Source organism: Xiphophorus couchianus, chromosome 1, assembly GCF_001444195.1.
Source record: "Xiphophorus couchianus chromosome 1, X_couchianus-1.0, whole genome shotgun sequence".
Lineage (NCBI taxonomy): Eukaryota > Metazoa > Chordata > Actinopteri > Cyprinodontiformes > Poeciliidae > Xiphophorus > Xiphophorus couchianus.
The window spans coordinates 797353-813528 of NC_040228.1; the positions used below are offsets into that span (position 1 = coordinate 797353).

The 16176-nt window shown below is 40.4% G+C and overlaps 1 protein-coding gene and 1 long non-coding RNA gene across 11 annotated transcripts in view; one reads left to right on the plus strand and one right to left on the minus strand.

Annotated features, from left to right (window-relative positions):
* Positions 1 to 16176, plus strand: part of agrn (agrin) — a 440494-nt gene that overhangs the window by 232086 nt on the left and 192232 nt on the right. For all 10 annotated transcript variants that reach the window (XM_028022576.1, XM_028022603.1, XM_028022587.1 and 7 more), the window contains one exon: positions 5079 to 5294. In XM_028022576.1, coding sequence (XP_027878377.1) covers positions 5079 to 5294 — 216 coding nt within the window. The remainder of the gene's footprint in view (positions 1 to 5078; positions 5295 to 16176) is intronic.
* On the minus strand, positions 9984 to 15753 carry LOC114148050 (uncharacterized). The gene is made up of 3 exons (XR_003596193.1): positions 15637 to 15753; positions 14505 to 14506; positions 9984 to 9995 (listed from the first exon to the last, which is right to left on the minus strand). It is a non-coding gene; the product is annotated as an uncharacterized LOC114148050 (long non-coding RNA).

Consider the following 16176-nt stretch of genomic DNA (forward strand, 5'->3'; position numbering starts at 1 on the left):
GAGAGTCTTCAGGCATTGAAGGTAAAAATTTATCACATGATTTTTTGTACATCAAAGCATGTGGGTGTGGCAAAGTGTCAAACTTTAACTATTCACCATGAAACATCAAGGTTTAATAACTTCCACATGCAAGGTCACAGCTGCATTAGACTTCCTATGTCTCTCTACAGACCAGTTCTGATCACATTGTCATGCGCAATTGATGTCATCATCTTAGCTCCGCCCACTTCCAACAGGAAGTCACCTGTTTTTTCTGCTGTATGTCATGACTATGGGAAAAAGGTTTTTCTATCTTGACTCCCGGAAGTAGCCGTGGATGTAAGCTGTTTACTACTAGCTGCTGGGGGAGCAGCTCTGTCTCACCCCGTAGTGATCGACTCCTTGGAGCCGCGCAGCACCACCATTCCCCTGCTTGGATCTCTGAGCTCCTGCCTCTCAGACAGCCAGGATCATGTTGTACTCTCAGTCTCTGATAGTACGGTAGTACGGTCAGTTGCTAATAAGAATTATCGATCTGCCATTGTCATTATGGCAACACCCACTGCGCCCAGACTGCGGCTGCGAGTATCCCCTCTTTGTCTTCCAGCTCAAAACAGAGCGCCACTGCATGCAGCGTGTTCATTCTTCATATAAATTTCGTTGTCCTTGTGACAATGACAATAAAGATTTATCTTATCTTATCTTCTAATCCTTTATATACAGAACAGAAACCACTAAGCTAAAAACAAATTACTAAGTGGATGCCACCTATCGCTCCGATATCCACACTTTGCATCAATTTCGCAATCTCACTGTATTTGCCGCTACTCCGTTCCGCTTCTCTTTCACGGATACTTGCGCAACTTTGTTTCTTGGCAACAACATACAGCCCATCGTTATTTGTTGAAGTTTTGAAGTTTCCAATAACAAATTGGAAATCTCAAATTTGTTATTGGAAGTAACAAATTTGTTATTTCCAACAAAAGTTACGTAAAAGTTTCACACAACTTTTACTTGCGTGAAAGTTGCGCAAGTAACTTTCACAGTTATTTGCACAACTTTACTTCATTTCTTAGCAACAAGATACAACCCAACTTTATGTGTTGAAGATTTGAAATTTCCAATAACAAAGGAATCTAATGTTGCATTTCATTGTTTACGTTTGGAAGCTCATTTCCTGTCACATTCCCAGAAAGGCCAGTTTTTGACATTTCTCTGACATTCAGAAAAATATGGTTTACTTATTTTTGTCGTGATCTGTGTTTTGCTGTGTGTTTATTTTGAGTTTCCTGTGTATCTGTGTCTCCATGTTGTCCTGTTCTCCCCTTGATTAGTTCCCAGGTGTTTCTTGTTCCCTGATTACCCCCAGTGTATTTAGTGTCACCTGTGTGTCAGTTCATTGTCGGGTCCTCGTCTAATGTGCATGTTGTCCAGTTGTTTTAACGGTTACTACTAGCGTCGAGCCCTGGCTTCCGCTCGGCCGTGCTGCCCGTTGCTGGACTGCATTTTCCTCATTAAAAGATCATTTATGGAACAAGATGGTGGCGCGCGTAGACGCAGCAGATTTGTGCTCACTGAATCGAAGTTTGTCTTTTCCACTTTGCTCGGTTAAAAACACCTACAACCGACAAAATTTACTGGCCATTGGTCAAGCAATCGGGGGAAGTCTGTCACCGGAGCTTTTCCGTGTCCACAACAACATTCCGGTCGATATTGCTCGGACACCGGCCTCTCCCTGGATTACAATCCCAGTATCTATGACAGGGCGACGGCGCAGAGATCGTAAACAAAAGAGGGGGCGTCGCAGCGGCGTGTTAGCGAGGCTCAGGAAACAGCCACACAAACCACCGCTACCAAGCATCTTTCTCTCCAACGTGAGGTCTCTCGCTAACAAACTGGACGAATGGAAGCTGTGGATTGCAACTGACAACCTCATCCGGGAATGCTGCATTCTGTTGATCACGGAGACGTGGTTAAATCCAACCATACCGGACCCGGAGATCGAGCTAGCAGGCTACACAGCACACCGACAGGACCGATCAGCAGCTCCGGTAAGAAAAGAGGAGGCGGACTATGTGTTTATGTAAATAACAGCTGGTGTACGAACTCCACAGCAGTTGTTAGCCACTGTTCTCCAGGCGTGGAGTTCATCACAATTAAATGCAGACCCCTCATCTCAGGCGGGAAGGGGGAGCTGGAGTACAGGAATGAGGTGAAGCGGCTGTCAGAGTGGTGCAAAGTCAATAACCTGCTCCTCATCACCTCCAAAACAAAGGAGCTGGTGATCAACTTCAGGAAGAACAAAACAGACATCCAGCCTCTCACCATCAGTGGGACCTGTGTGGAGAGGGTCCCAGTGTTCAGGTTTCTGGGCATGGAGTTGGAGGACAAGCTAACCTGGAGCACCAACACCAAGGAGCTGTTGAAGAAGGCACAGCAGAGACTGTACTTTCTGAGAATACTCAAGAAGAACCGTCTCCCCTCAGACCTGCTGCAGGCCTTCTATCACTGCTCCATAGAGAGAGTGCTCATGTACAGTCCGTGTGTCTGGTACGGCAGTAGCACATCTGTGGCAAGAAGGCGCTACAGAGGGTTGTTAGGGCAGCAGAGAGAACCATAGGCTGCCCCCTCCCCACTATGGAACAGATTTACACTTCCAGGCTCCACAAGAAAGTTTTGGACATTTTAAATGACTCTTCACACCCTGGCCATGGTCTCTTCCAGCTGCTGCCATCAGGCAAGAGATACAGAGCAATAAAAACCAGGACAAATCGCCTAAAAAACAGTTTTTACCCAATGGCAATCATGGCACTAAATTCAAAGGCATAAGAACGTCTGCTCTTGACACCACTTTGTTAAAAATTTAAATTCTGTTGCGACGCCTCCAGGTGCTGCAACCATCTTCTGATGTCTATTTATTTCTTATTTTGTACTATTTCTTTATCTTTGTATATTATGTATATACACATAACCTGCATCTTAACTCGAGTCGAGCAAATCTCAATCTCATAATCTGTTGATGACAATGACAAATAAATCTTATCTTATTCATCTTACCTGGGTCTGCTGCGTCTGCCTCACCACCTCTCACCACCAATTCATGACAATTTTAGCATAACTCCAGTCTTACTTGGCCTATTAACACAGTTTAAAAACTGGTATGTAGTTTATTATGTGCACTTCAAGAATAAGTTGAAAGTGAGACTGGAGGTTGGCGGGGTCTTGCTGCTATGGCGTCACAAATTAGACATGTTTAAAAGATGCGTATAAGTGTATGGATTCACTGTTAATTTTTCACTTTATGTATAAATGCTACTATGTGATCTGTCAAAATGTAAAAAATGACGTGGCAATAACTTCACTAATTTAGACATAAAACATGCAAAATACTTGCAGGCACAATACAGCAGCTATTCAGTCAAAATAACAACTGAAAAACCTGCAATCATTAAAACAATATTCAACAGTAAGACTCTGTACCCTAAATTATACATGAGTCAAATAAACCTCACAACACTGTCTATATCAAATAATGTCAAGTAAAAAAGAAAAAGTCAAATGCAGGCTGCATTAAAATAAACAATCCTTAGTTACTAAATCAAAACTTCCTGTGAGAACAGCTAGCTGAGTAATCCTGGTTCTGATTGGTTGTTTCTGACCGAGTTTAGTAATTCTGCAGAACACATGGAGGAGGCAGAGGAGATCGAATTTTTTTTCAGAGATTATCTGTCTTATGTTAGGACATAGCAAAAGTTTTAATACATATTTAAAATCTTTTTTGTTTATGTTACATGCTGCAGCTTTAAGCAGACGTTCGGTGTGACAGTTCAGTCTGGTGGAGGTTGAGCGGCTCCGTGTGTGAAATATTACTACCAGCAGCGTAGCGCAGCGGTCCAACAGCGAGAGCAGAACCAGCGTCTTACACCAGGGGCACCCAAAGTGGGTCCTCGGGGGCCGGCATTCTGCACGTTTTATTCTCTCCCTGGTGGTAGTAACAACCTTTAGCATGATAATGTTCTTCGTTGCTCATCTAACGAGCCGTCATTTGATCCAGGTGCGTTAAACCAGGGAGAGAACTAAAACATGCAGGATGCCGGCTCTCGAGGACCCACTTTGGACACCCCTGTCTTACACGGCTAACTCGTTGACTTCAATTATTTATCGGATTATTAGCTTAGCTTTCTGACCGTCATGGTCTTCCGGGTGAGTGTTGGTAGTTGTGCGCTGCTATCTGGCTGCTCTGGAATTCCTTTTTTTCCTGCATTGAGCCTCGATGTAGCCAAACTCCGTCAAGTGTTGGTTTTTAAATGTCATATTAGATTCGTTGTGTTGTTGCATTTTGACGTGTTTCACCCCCGAGGTAATTTTCCGTCGCAACATGCAAATGTTCCCCATTCACTCTCAGAGCGTTATAGTTCCTCACAACATTGCTTAGAATTTGTTGCTGCGCGCTTGCGCAATGTGAAGGAAAGAGGAGATAAGCTGCACACGCAGGCTGCGATGTTAGATGCAGGTGATCGGCAACAAGAGACAGTGATCGGCGATGACCTATCATACACCTTTTCATGGAAATCGGCCGTTATTATCGGTGATGTCATGTGGTATTTGGGCCATTCTCATTTGCGCTCCGGTTGTGTTTTCATGTTGTTGTCCTGCTGGAAAAAACGAACCGTCACGCAGCCTGATGCCTGGTTTGATTGAGCAGTACAACACTGGTAGTTTGCAAACCATTGATCTTCTAGCCTCCATTCCACAACTACTTTGTCTTGGTTTGGCACGTACAATCCCAATAAAACCCACAGACTCTAGAGGTTTTATTAGGACAAAAGGTGAATAAGTTTGAGGGATATAAATACGTTTTAAAGCATTTTTGTGTGGGCGTGTGTGTGTACATTTGTTCTCCTCAAAGACTGCAGTGAATCTGGTATATGAATCTACTAGACAGCATATGGGGCACATAGCCCCATATGCTGTCTAGTAGAATTTGAAGATAAGATGAGAAAAAGTATTTGTTTTTGGTTCCCATTGTTTCTGATAAGGCGATTAATTGGACAGTAACCATCTAATCGTTCTCCCTTTCCTGTTCCTGTGCGGTCCAGGCTGCAGAGGAATGCTGTGTGGCTTTGGGGCAGTGTGCGAGAGGAACCCCACCGACTCATCCAAGGGCGAGTGTGTTTGCAAGAAACTTGACTGTCCATCCTTGGTGGCTCCTGTTTGTGGCTCCGACACCTCCACCTACTCCAACGAGTGTGAGCTGGAAAAGGCTCAGTGCAATACACAGCGTCGGATCAAGGTGCAGCGAAAGGGGCCCTGCTGTAAGTACAGTTTAACCTGCAGCCACAAAACATCATGTCTGTAGAAGCTCATCATGTGGGAGCTTTCACACACAGAGTGAAAGCTTGCTTCTTAACAAATAACACAGTCTGCAAAATGTATTTTCACACCAATGGAATAGGATCTGAGATTTTTTTCTGCAAAATATCTAATTTTTGGACATCTTCTGGCATTAGTGAGATTTCATGGTTTGGATGTTAGGAGATTATAAATTAGACATTGTGTGATTAGCATGGGGGTAAAAGCTAGTTCAACATTTACAGATGAATGCAAAATAAAAAGTTTACTCTGAAAAAAAATATTTTTCAATTCCAGCCTGGTAAATATAGTTTATTCATATTGTGTCAATAATTTGACAACTCAGTAGCAATTTGCAAGGCAAATTTATAACCACATATTTCCAGAACTGTGCAAATCAAATCAGTTCAATCAGCACACAGCCCAAGTTTTGCTGAATGATTAATTGTCTCAAAAATTATTGCGATAAACGATAATATTGTTTGAAGACCTTTTTACACTGATTTAATGGAAATGACGTAATAATGCATGCGATTTCCTGCCAAAGATAGATACACTTTATTTTCAAAAGAAAACTTAACACTGGAACTGATAAACAAAATAAACAAAACAACCAAAAACAAAAATAAAATGGATTCTCAGTCTCCATTAACAAAAAACTCACTTGAAAAAAAATAAACAACATAAAGTCAAAGTGGAAATAAATACTGAATTCAACCAAAAGAGTGCAGATTATGAAGTCTGTATATTATGTTGCCCTTCAGTAATAAGTAGATTTAAATAGAGAAAATGGGCACATCGACTACCTGATGCAATAGTTCACACTATATGATGTTTTGCTGCTATTTTTCCCCATACAACAATCTTAGAAAGTTGGTCTTTCTAAGATTGTGTGGTGTGTTACGGTAGATCGTTGTTACCGCTCCGATCTAAATCAGGGGTTTTCCCCACTGGGATCTTAACGCAGCCTTCTCCTCCATGCTTTCTGAGGGGAAATTACAGAGGAGAATCCCAAACAGCTGACAACCCGAAGTCCAGCGGACATTGGAGATGATATGTGGAAACAACATTAATGTTTATTCAACATGAAAAGAATATAGAAATGACAAGAGGAGGAGTTGGAGCGAAATTGCTACCGCAGTTGATAAACCCGGTAACTTTTCAGATGTTCTTCGTTAACGTGACATAAATAGGTTCTAATGATTTTCATTCAGTCAGGACTTTACACTGACACTAGCCACATGTATTGCAGGTAGATTGTAGTAAAGCATTGATTAATGCCTGGTTTTAAAATTAGTTCACTGGACTTGTAGCCTGTGAAGGTCTTGCATAAACCAGCCAGAGAGACGTTGAAGAAAGTTCAAAATATAATCTTAATTTATTACAAAAAAAATCCAAAAATGATAAATTGGGCCCAAACTGAGGTCAACATAACAAAGTCCAACTCAGGTGGTAACACAACTAACTCGAGCACAAACTGACCTAACAACACATGAGGGGAACTTAAATAGTGGCTGATCAGACCATTAACACACACTAGGGGGTAATTAAACACACAAAAAATCTAACAAATACTGGTCAGAATATTACTAAATCTGTAAATGAAATAAATATGAGAATTTAACTAACTTTCAAAAGGAAGAAACATTAAATAAATGGTAAAATTAAACTAAAGACCAAATTTCCCCCTCCCTGGGTGAACAAATGGAACGGCCTGCTGAGGAAGTTTGACAGCCATGTATGGACATCAATCAGCTGGAGCTCATCTCTGTGATTTTCAGCCACAGGTCCAGAGGAAACTGGTAACTCAAAAGAAAGAAATTAATTTGTTGTATTTAACAAAATATACAAAGAACTGACACATAAAGTTAACTAAATGGGTGCACAACAAATAGTTAACTAAAGAGTCAGACTAATGAAAACAAATTTAAAGATAAAAATCTAAACTACTCACTAATCAATATGTAAAGTAATATTAAGGGAGAACCGAAAACCATTACCAATTGTGTCTGTGTGTGACAGTCGGGACAGCTGTCACATAGCCATTATTTTGTGCCCATTGTTGGACACCACACGGTACGATCGAACCGATATACCTAGGATTTCTGTCGGCTAATGTGTGGTCTGTCAGGGTTTGAAAATGGGCCGACAATCGGCCGACAGCTCTAAGATCTTGTAGTCTGCGCTGGGCTTTACACTAAGGAAATGAGGAAGGGAGATGTCAGTGGAGAGCACCGGAGTTGAGCCTTTTTTCATTCGGTGTCATCAACAGAAAGAGAAAAAGGCCGGAAGAGACGATAATGCCGATAATTAAAATGACGTTGATAATTTTTATTTATCGTACGATTAATTGATTTATCGCGACAGGCCTAAGCACACAACATTTCAATCCTAAATGTAATTTAACCATCAAATTCAGTTCAATGCTCCTTCTAACTTGTAAGAAGTTATTTTTAATATTATTATTTTTTTGTGCTGCACTGATCTGTATTTAGCTACTTCTAAATACAGATCAGTGGGTCAATAGTGATTTCTTTAGAATAGAATAGAATAGAATTCAACTTTATTGTCATTGCACTGTCACAAGTACAAGCAACGAGATGTAGTTTGCATCTATCCATTTTTAGGAAATAATCACAAAGCGAGTACGCAAAGTTAAGAGTTCTAGTCACTTTAAAAGGGATTATTATTACTGTTACTACATTATTATGCAAATTTCACATTTTGCAGCATTTTGCACTTTCATTTGGGTCTCTGCTGCTTCTGAAAACAGCATAGTGCTCAAAAAACATCAAGCTGTTTTAGCAGGGTTTCCCCCAGTGTAGGCCTGGCGGCCCGCCATGCTTTACTAGTCCCACCGCCAGGCTAAGCCTTTCTTGTTTATGTTTTTAAGAAAATAATAATAATTTAAAAAACATTGTGTGTTATTTTTTTTAAGCCGGATTGCAAGCGTCTCTGTTGCTCTGAGCGTTTCATTGACGGAGCAGAATTATTCCTAAAAGATGAGTTTATAGAAGATAGGTTTATAGTTTAAATCCGGACCAATCAGACAGCTGGAGACTCTGCGCGATGCCTTGCTCGTTGCAGCAGCTGGATGTCTTACGTTAACTTCAGCGCAGATCCCACGTCTCCTTTCACTCAAGCTGGACACAGGCTGACCTGTATGAATATTTACATCAACCCCCTGTGAGGAATTGTTTAGAGTTTTTGATCAAGGTAGGAGTTTAAACCCCAGCATGTTAGCTCTGGCTGTGCAGCTCTACATGAACCAGGAATAACTTGTAGTGGCGTTTTCAAAGTTGCTGAGCGAGTGGTGAGAATGATTTATATTTGTGGAGAAAGAGTTTTGTGCAGCTTTTCCATCTCAACACGCTGCCTAGCGTGTGGCTCTGTTTTCCCTGTAAAGTTTATGTATGTGTTCCCAGTTGACCGGTGTGTTAGTGGTTAATGAACCAGCTCTGACCTCATCATGCAGGTTCAGCCCAGTGAGGAGCTTTAGCGCTCGCCTAGTAGTCGCGCATCACGTTGGTTTTATGTTATTTTGTTGTTATTTTTAGTATTATTTTTCCGATTACACGAAACATCAAACCATATCAAATACTTTGTCCACTTAATCAGACAGCGTTAATGTGCACGGTTGCATGGAGATCTGAGGAACTCGTCCCTTAAACTGGACCAACCAAAATAGTTTCTGTGTCCCCTTGTTAAACAGTCAATAGACACGAAATGGAAGAGCTACTAAAGCCACATTAGCAGCATTAAATTAAATCTCCCGTTTGTTCCACATCTCTGCGCAGTGCAGAGGATTTAACTCATCAAGCAGGGCCGGTCCAAGGCTGTATGAGGCCTTGAGCAGAATTTGACTTAGGGGCCCCTCTTGCTGCTAAAACATCAGCACCTCTAACAGCTTCTGTGTTAGATTTAGTGAAATCTGGGAGATGGGGAGTAGTTTAACTGGCCAATCTAAAAAGCAATAAGTTATAATTACAGTTTACTGATTTGTATTTGTGAACAAACAGCTCAAACTCAAAGATTAAAGTCACAGCGTCAGATTGTTACTATGGTAACAAAACAATTTAACTATGAATATTGCACTTTGAACTTTTGCAAAGTAAATTAGCCAGCGACTTCAAATCTTACATATAAATGTTAAACAATTTAAAATATTTTAATTTATTTGTGCTGAAACCATTAAATCAAATTTAGCAGCATTGATAATCTCAATAAACAAATGTTACATTTATGTATCTGTGGTCTATGTTAAAATATTAGCATTTATGGGCTCCTAAAGCTCTGGGGGGCCTTATGGAGCCGCTGACTTAAATTTGGATTAAACAGAAGTGCAAATAATTGATATTAATTTTAATTGCATTTTTTGATTTGTTGTTTTTAAGACTAGTTCAGAGTTGAGATAGTATTTCACTGGCGATGTCTTCCAGTAACATATAATTACACAGTAATATTTTTACATTTCCTGTTTACTGAGCATCTTTTAATACAAAAACACGGTGGACCGCTTCGGCGCCCCGACCACCAGGCTTAGCAAGTTTTCTGGGGGAAACCCTGTTTTTAGTAATAAGTTCATATTTTTTGTTGTCTGGAAAATGATCTGTTTCAAAACCTTCCTAATGTGACACCACAAATCAGCAGGCACTGTCTGTTACCTAGCAACCCCAGCAAAGCCCAGCCCATTACCTAGCAACCTCAGCAACGCTCAAGCATGTTTGGTCAGCAGGTTCTACTGTAAGTGCTTTACAGTGGCTGCAGGAAAAGACAAATGTTTTGTTGTTAACCTACCATTCAAAAACCACTTGCTGCATTCTTGTTCACTGTGCAGGAGGTTTCACTTCTGCTTTTCAAAGATGTGGGGTTGTAAAATTAAGTATCTGTTTATTGCTATTTTTCATGTATTGAGTGTAAATGTTGATTTGGGATGAGAGGGTGGGGTCAGCAGCAGCTTCTTTGGATTTAAAGTAACAAAAACAAATCATTCTGAAAGGAGCTGAAAAAAGGCAGAACTGAGTAAACTAAAATCTCATTAACCAAGAATGACTTTGTGTAAAAAATGTAATGAACATATTTTATTTTGCTCATAGACCTATCCTAACCAGTTCAAAGAACTTTTAATCACTTTTAAAGAAGTACACAGCCAAACACTAAATCACTATACCAGGTGTAATTTATACAGAAAGAAAAATGGAGAGAAATACATGGCAGGGGCTTCAATAATTGTAAATAATGCACAAATGGAGAGTTGTAGGGAGAAGTGGTGGGCATATCCTCTGTTAGTCAGGCCTATAGCAGCATAACTACTGAAAAAGTCCAAGAAAACCGTAAGCTACTCCTGCTACAAGCTTTACTTAAGCCTGGCCTGCAGGGAGCTGGTACCAGGACTGAAGTCCACTACTATCTTACTGCTGAACAAACTTGTTACGTTTATGGAGAGGGGCCTGATTTTCTGTTATTGTGATAAGACCAGACTTGTTCTTGTTAATCTAGAAAAGATCAGTAGCAGTGTGTCAAGGCAGTTCGACATAATGCTGACCCTTTCCGGTAATCTGTCATGAGACTTAAATGTAAAAGCTCTTTAGTGCAGATGGGTAACTGGTGGATGTGCTTCATGGCTGAAGCTACAACAGCCTCTTCATCAGGCAGAAAGCTAAAGAACTGGTTTCTGTTCTCTGCTCTAAACACAACAATTGTTTTGTATTTCTGCCTTTATCTCAAAATAAGACACGATTTCCATTCAACATGGCCGCTCTCCCCAAGCTTAACCACCTAAAGCGCCCTCGCAGGGCGTCATGGAGCTCTTCATGTGTCTCCCACTGGTAGCCTTCTAATCTGTCACTGCTGTCCATTGCTTATCTTTAGCAATGCCTTCAAACCACAGGAATCCAAGGAGGTGACGCTCTGCAGCAGAAACCTCAGTAATAACTACAATGTTTGGTCAGCACTGCGCCTTCCTGTCAGTGTGGCCCGGCCGCTAATTCCTGGGGTTTGATTACATTGCAGGCTTGAACCTGGCACTAATAACAATCTTGGTGACTGCCCACATCTTGGCAGAGGGGAAATAACTAGATAGATCAGATACAAAGAGGCTAGGAGTAACACTGGGTGCACCAGAGAAGGGAAAAATCCTCTGAAGTGGGTGGGAGTAATTGTACAAGTGGAAAAAAAGGGGATCCAGGAGCAGGAGAGTGAACCACAGAGTGATTGAGGTGAACAAATTTCAGGAGCAGCAAAAATCCAGAGAGAAGAACTGGCAGAGTGAGAGCTTTAATGACGGAGCATGAGCGACTGAAAACACCATGATTATCACTTTTAACATCAGCAGACATTCTGGTGAGAAAGAAAATAGTTACAAAATAATACAACTAATTAGAGTACTGTTGATAATAACTACCTGTTCAGCAACTCAGAAAAGTTAGTTATCCTCTGACACCTGAACCAAGAAGAAAGAGGCCTTTACCGGCTTTTCACCAAGTAGAAAAAATTAGATTGTTTTCTGCTAGGATATTTTATTAGCTGCTTTTCAGTAAATAATATTTTTTTAAGTCATTTTCTGGGAAATTAGCATTTAAACCAGGAGTGTGCAGGGTGTGTGTGTGTGTGTATATATATATATATATATAATTTTTTTTTTTTTTTTCCCAATTCAAATGCTCGGAAGCTAAGCTGGTGAGGCAGCAGCGAGTTGAGCCTCACCTGGGATTGATCAACCTCTCACTTACTGTGCTGGCTGCTGTTCTATGAGAGCATTTTCCTCCTGTCTGTCCATTGCTAATAAAATGGTTAAAAAAACATTTAATATATGAACTGATATTCCATAATTTAGCTTATGTATATAATCTACAGTGTTTTTTGTCACCAACTGTGTATGTAACATGTTTTGTGTGCTGAGGAGCGATCAGAAACAGCAGAGGACAGATTTGAGGTGAGGCAGGCAGTTCTCTTGCTTCATGGCAGGGGGCGCTCATGATCCCAGACATTGTGACTCTACAACTGCAGAGTAAGATACAGTAACAACAAGCTAGCCATACAGTCAAGTGCAGCGATATATTTATAATTTTCTCCTCGTACCACAGCAATCACTTATTAATAATCACAAAATAAACATTAAGCCTAAAACTATACTACTGCAACATACTGAATGTCCTACTCTTTGTGTGGAAAATATGTATGTTTTTTTAGGGGCGTTGTTGTCAGTTGATATGGCAACAAGTCTGTCTGTAGCCTGGCCATTGCAGAGAGCGAGAAAGACGTGGTTTTGAGTTATACTTCAACGGGTTTTCCCTTTGCTGTGGAGCACAGCACAAAATTAATAATACCTAAATTTCCAAGTTTCATTGAGTTAATGGAATTATTATACCGTGGCAGCGCGGCTATGGATGACATGTAGAAGAATAGTCTTTTTGCCCTCCAGCGTTGTCCTCATTCGTGAAATTTCCTTATTAATTTGGTATTAATGTATCATCAATACCAACAAAACTCTTGGTATTGATGATACATTCTTAGACAAACTGATGGGAGAGAGAGGATGCAATTGACAGAAGGCAGATACATCAGCACACCACATAGGCAGCGCTGCTCATAAAAGATAATCAGTAAGATGTTAATCAAATAAATATTTCGCCTTTGCTTTTACCATTTATTCCGCTTTGTAAAGTTCCAGCTTTAACTTTAGTTCCAGTTTTAAATCCTTCAATAACGTGCAGGGGGTCTATATTTGTAAATCTGATTATGATTAAGTCAGTGCCTCATCAACTGAACCTCACCGCACGTCACTGATATACATATTTGTGTATATATATATATATATATATATATATATATGTATGTACTTAGATCAATAGCGTTACTAAGTAATGCGTTACTAACGCGTCTTGGGGAGTGACCACCGTTTCAGCAGCGACAGAAACATAAACAATGGAGGGAAGAGGGAGATGCACATTTTGTTGCTTGAAAAACAGAAACTATTTTGAGTTTTGGTCACCAAGTCCGATTATTATAAGCAGCTTTGAGCTTGTTTTTTTCTAAAATCGCTTGCAGATTTAATGAGTCGCAAATTGCGGTTTTTGGGCTCGGAAATAAGCAGACATAAACCCCAGCATTTGTCATCCAGTTAGTTTTAGTCAGACTCATAATCCATCCCGCTGTGTCTTTGTTAATATCAATTTAATATATTACCTCTGAATTACGTCGAGCTTCGTGTTGCGCTCCAGAAAACAGCAAACATTGAGACTAATATGAACAGCGCAATAAACGTGAAAACAGCCAGGAATGAACGTGTCCGTGAAGTTGTGCTACTAAACATCATTTAGGCAGTCAATTTGCTTATTTAGATTATTTTTTCAGCTAATGTGCTTAAATACCGTTAGGATTTTATTAAAGAGGAATATCTTGGTGTGTAACCAACTTATGATCAGTAATATTAAGATAAGTGTCACAAATCTGTGCAGCTGGACATCTGAACACCGCAGCAGGTGTTCTGTGCACTGCACTCTGACAGCAAACGCAGAGCCGTAACGCAGAACCTGGACGCTGGGGCAGGGAGTGGGAGGGGCGTCTAAAATCCTATTTATAGTTTTCCAGACAATACTGCAGCACACAAAAACACGCACAAACTACTAAAGTTTTTTTTTTGTACTGTTGTAACCAGTAAATAATCTCCCCTTCAGTTCAACCGCATAAGTGGAGACACATTGTTGATGTTAGTATTATAAAATAACTTGCAATTAAGTATTGGAAAAAGATCAATGTAATTTTCACAGGTTGCAGAGTGTTGTTGTTAGCAGCTGCTGAAAGTAACTAAAAAAGTTACTTTTAATGTAACTTAGTTACTTTACAAATCAAGTAATCAGTAATCTAACTAAGTTATGTTTTCAAGGAGTAATCAGTAATCCAATTAAAGTTACTCTTTCAAAGTAACTATGCCATCACTGTGTGTGTGTATATATATATATAAATATATATATATATTTCTCTATATACAGTATACTGTATATCTATATACAGTATATACCTGTATATATACATTGCCTGGCCAAAAAAAAGTCGCCACCTGGATTTAACTAAGCAATTAGGTACAAGCCTCCTATTGGATAAGTACTGCATAGGCGATTATCTTTCAGCTGGCAACAAGTTATTTAACCCCAGCTGATGCAATGAGTAACTCCTCATTTCTTAAACAACCATGGCAAAAGACACATCCTGTGGTCGTGGAAAAGACGTTAGTCTGTTTAAGAAGAGTCAAATCATTGGCATGCATCAAGCAGAGAAAACATCTAAGGAGATTGCAGAAACTACTAGAATTGGGTTAAGAACTGTCCAACGTATCATTAAAAACTGGAAGGATGGTGGGGAACCATCGTCTTCCAGGAAGAAATGTGGTTGGAAAAAAATCCTGAATGATCGTGATCGGCGATTACTTAAACGTTTGGTCAAATCAAATCGAAGAAAAACAACAGCAGAACTCAGGAGTATGTTTAATTGTGAACGCAAAAGCATTTCCACACGCACAATGCGAAGGGAACTCAAGGGGTTGGGATTGAACAGCTGTGTAGCCGTAAGTAAACCTCTAATCAGTAAGGCTAACCAGAAAAAAAGGCTTCAGTTTGCTAGGAAGCATAAAGATTGGACTCTGGAGGAATGGAAGAGGGTCATGTGGTCTGATGAGTCCAGATTTACCCTGTTCCAGAGTGATGGGCGCATCAGGGTAAGAAGAGAGGCAGGTGAAGTGATGCACCCATCATGCCTAGTGCCTACTGTACAAGCCTGTGGGGGCAGTGCTATGATCTGGGGTTGCTGCAGTTGGTCAGGTCAAGGTTCAGCAACATTGTGGCCCAAAGAATGAGGTCAGCTGACTACCTGAATATACTGAATGACCAGGTTATTCCATCAATGGATTTTGTCTTCCCAAATGGAACGGGCATATTCCAAGATGACAATGCCAGGATTCATCGGGCTCACATTGTGAAAGAGTGGTTCAGGGAGCATGAGACAAATTTTTCACACATGGATTGGCCACCACAGAGTCCAGACCTTAACCCCATTGAGAATCTTTGGGATGTGCTGGAGAAGGCTTAGCGCAGTGGTCAGACTCTCCCATCATCAATACAAGATCTTGGTGAAAGATTAATGCAACACTGGATGGAAATAAATCTTGTGACACTGCAGAAGCTTATTGAAACAATGCCACAGCGAATGCGGGGTGTAATCAAAGCTAAAGGTGGTCCAACAAAATATTAGAGAGTGTGACCATTTTTTGGTGGTGACTTTTTTTTTGGCGAGGCAGTGTATATATACTGTATGTGTGGAGTCACAATATCTGGGATCATGAGCTCCCCCTACCATGAGGCAAGCGAACCTCAGCTCAAATCTGTTCTCTGCCATTTCTGATCGCTCCTCAGCACAGGAAACACGTTACACACACACTGTACATTATATACATAAGCTAAATTATGGAAGATCAGTTCATATATTAAATGTTTTTTTAACCATTTTATTGGCAATGTACAGCCAGGAGGAACATGCTCTCATAGTATGGTAGCCAGCGCAGTTAGTGAGAGGTTGCGCAAGCATTATATTATTCTTCCATGATGCCTGCCCTGACTGCATGTCACTGATATATATATATACCTTGCCTCTCTCCCAAAATGCTTGCTGGAGACAGGCACCAGCACCCCTCCCGACCCCACTAGGGACAAGGGTGTACAGAAAATGGATAGATGAATGGATATATATGACGTGGAAGAAAAACGTCATATATTTTTCTTCTATCATGGAAGAATAATATATAAGAATAAGATAATTTATATTGCTATTTTCACCCTGTGGTTTATACTA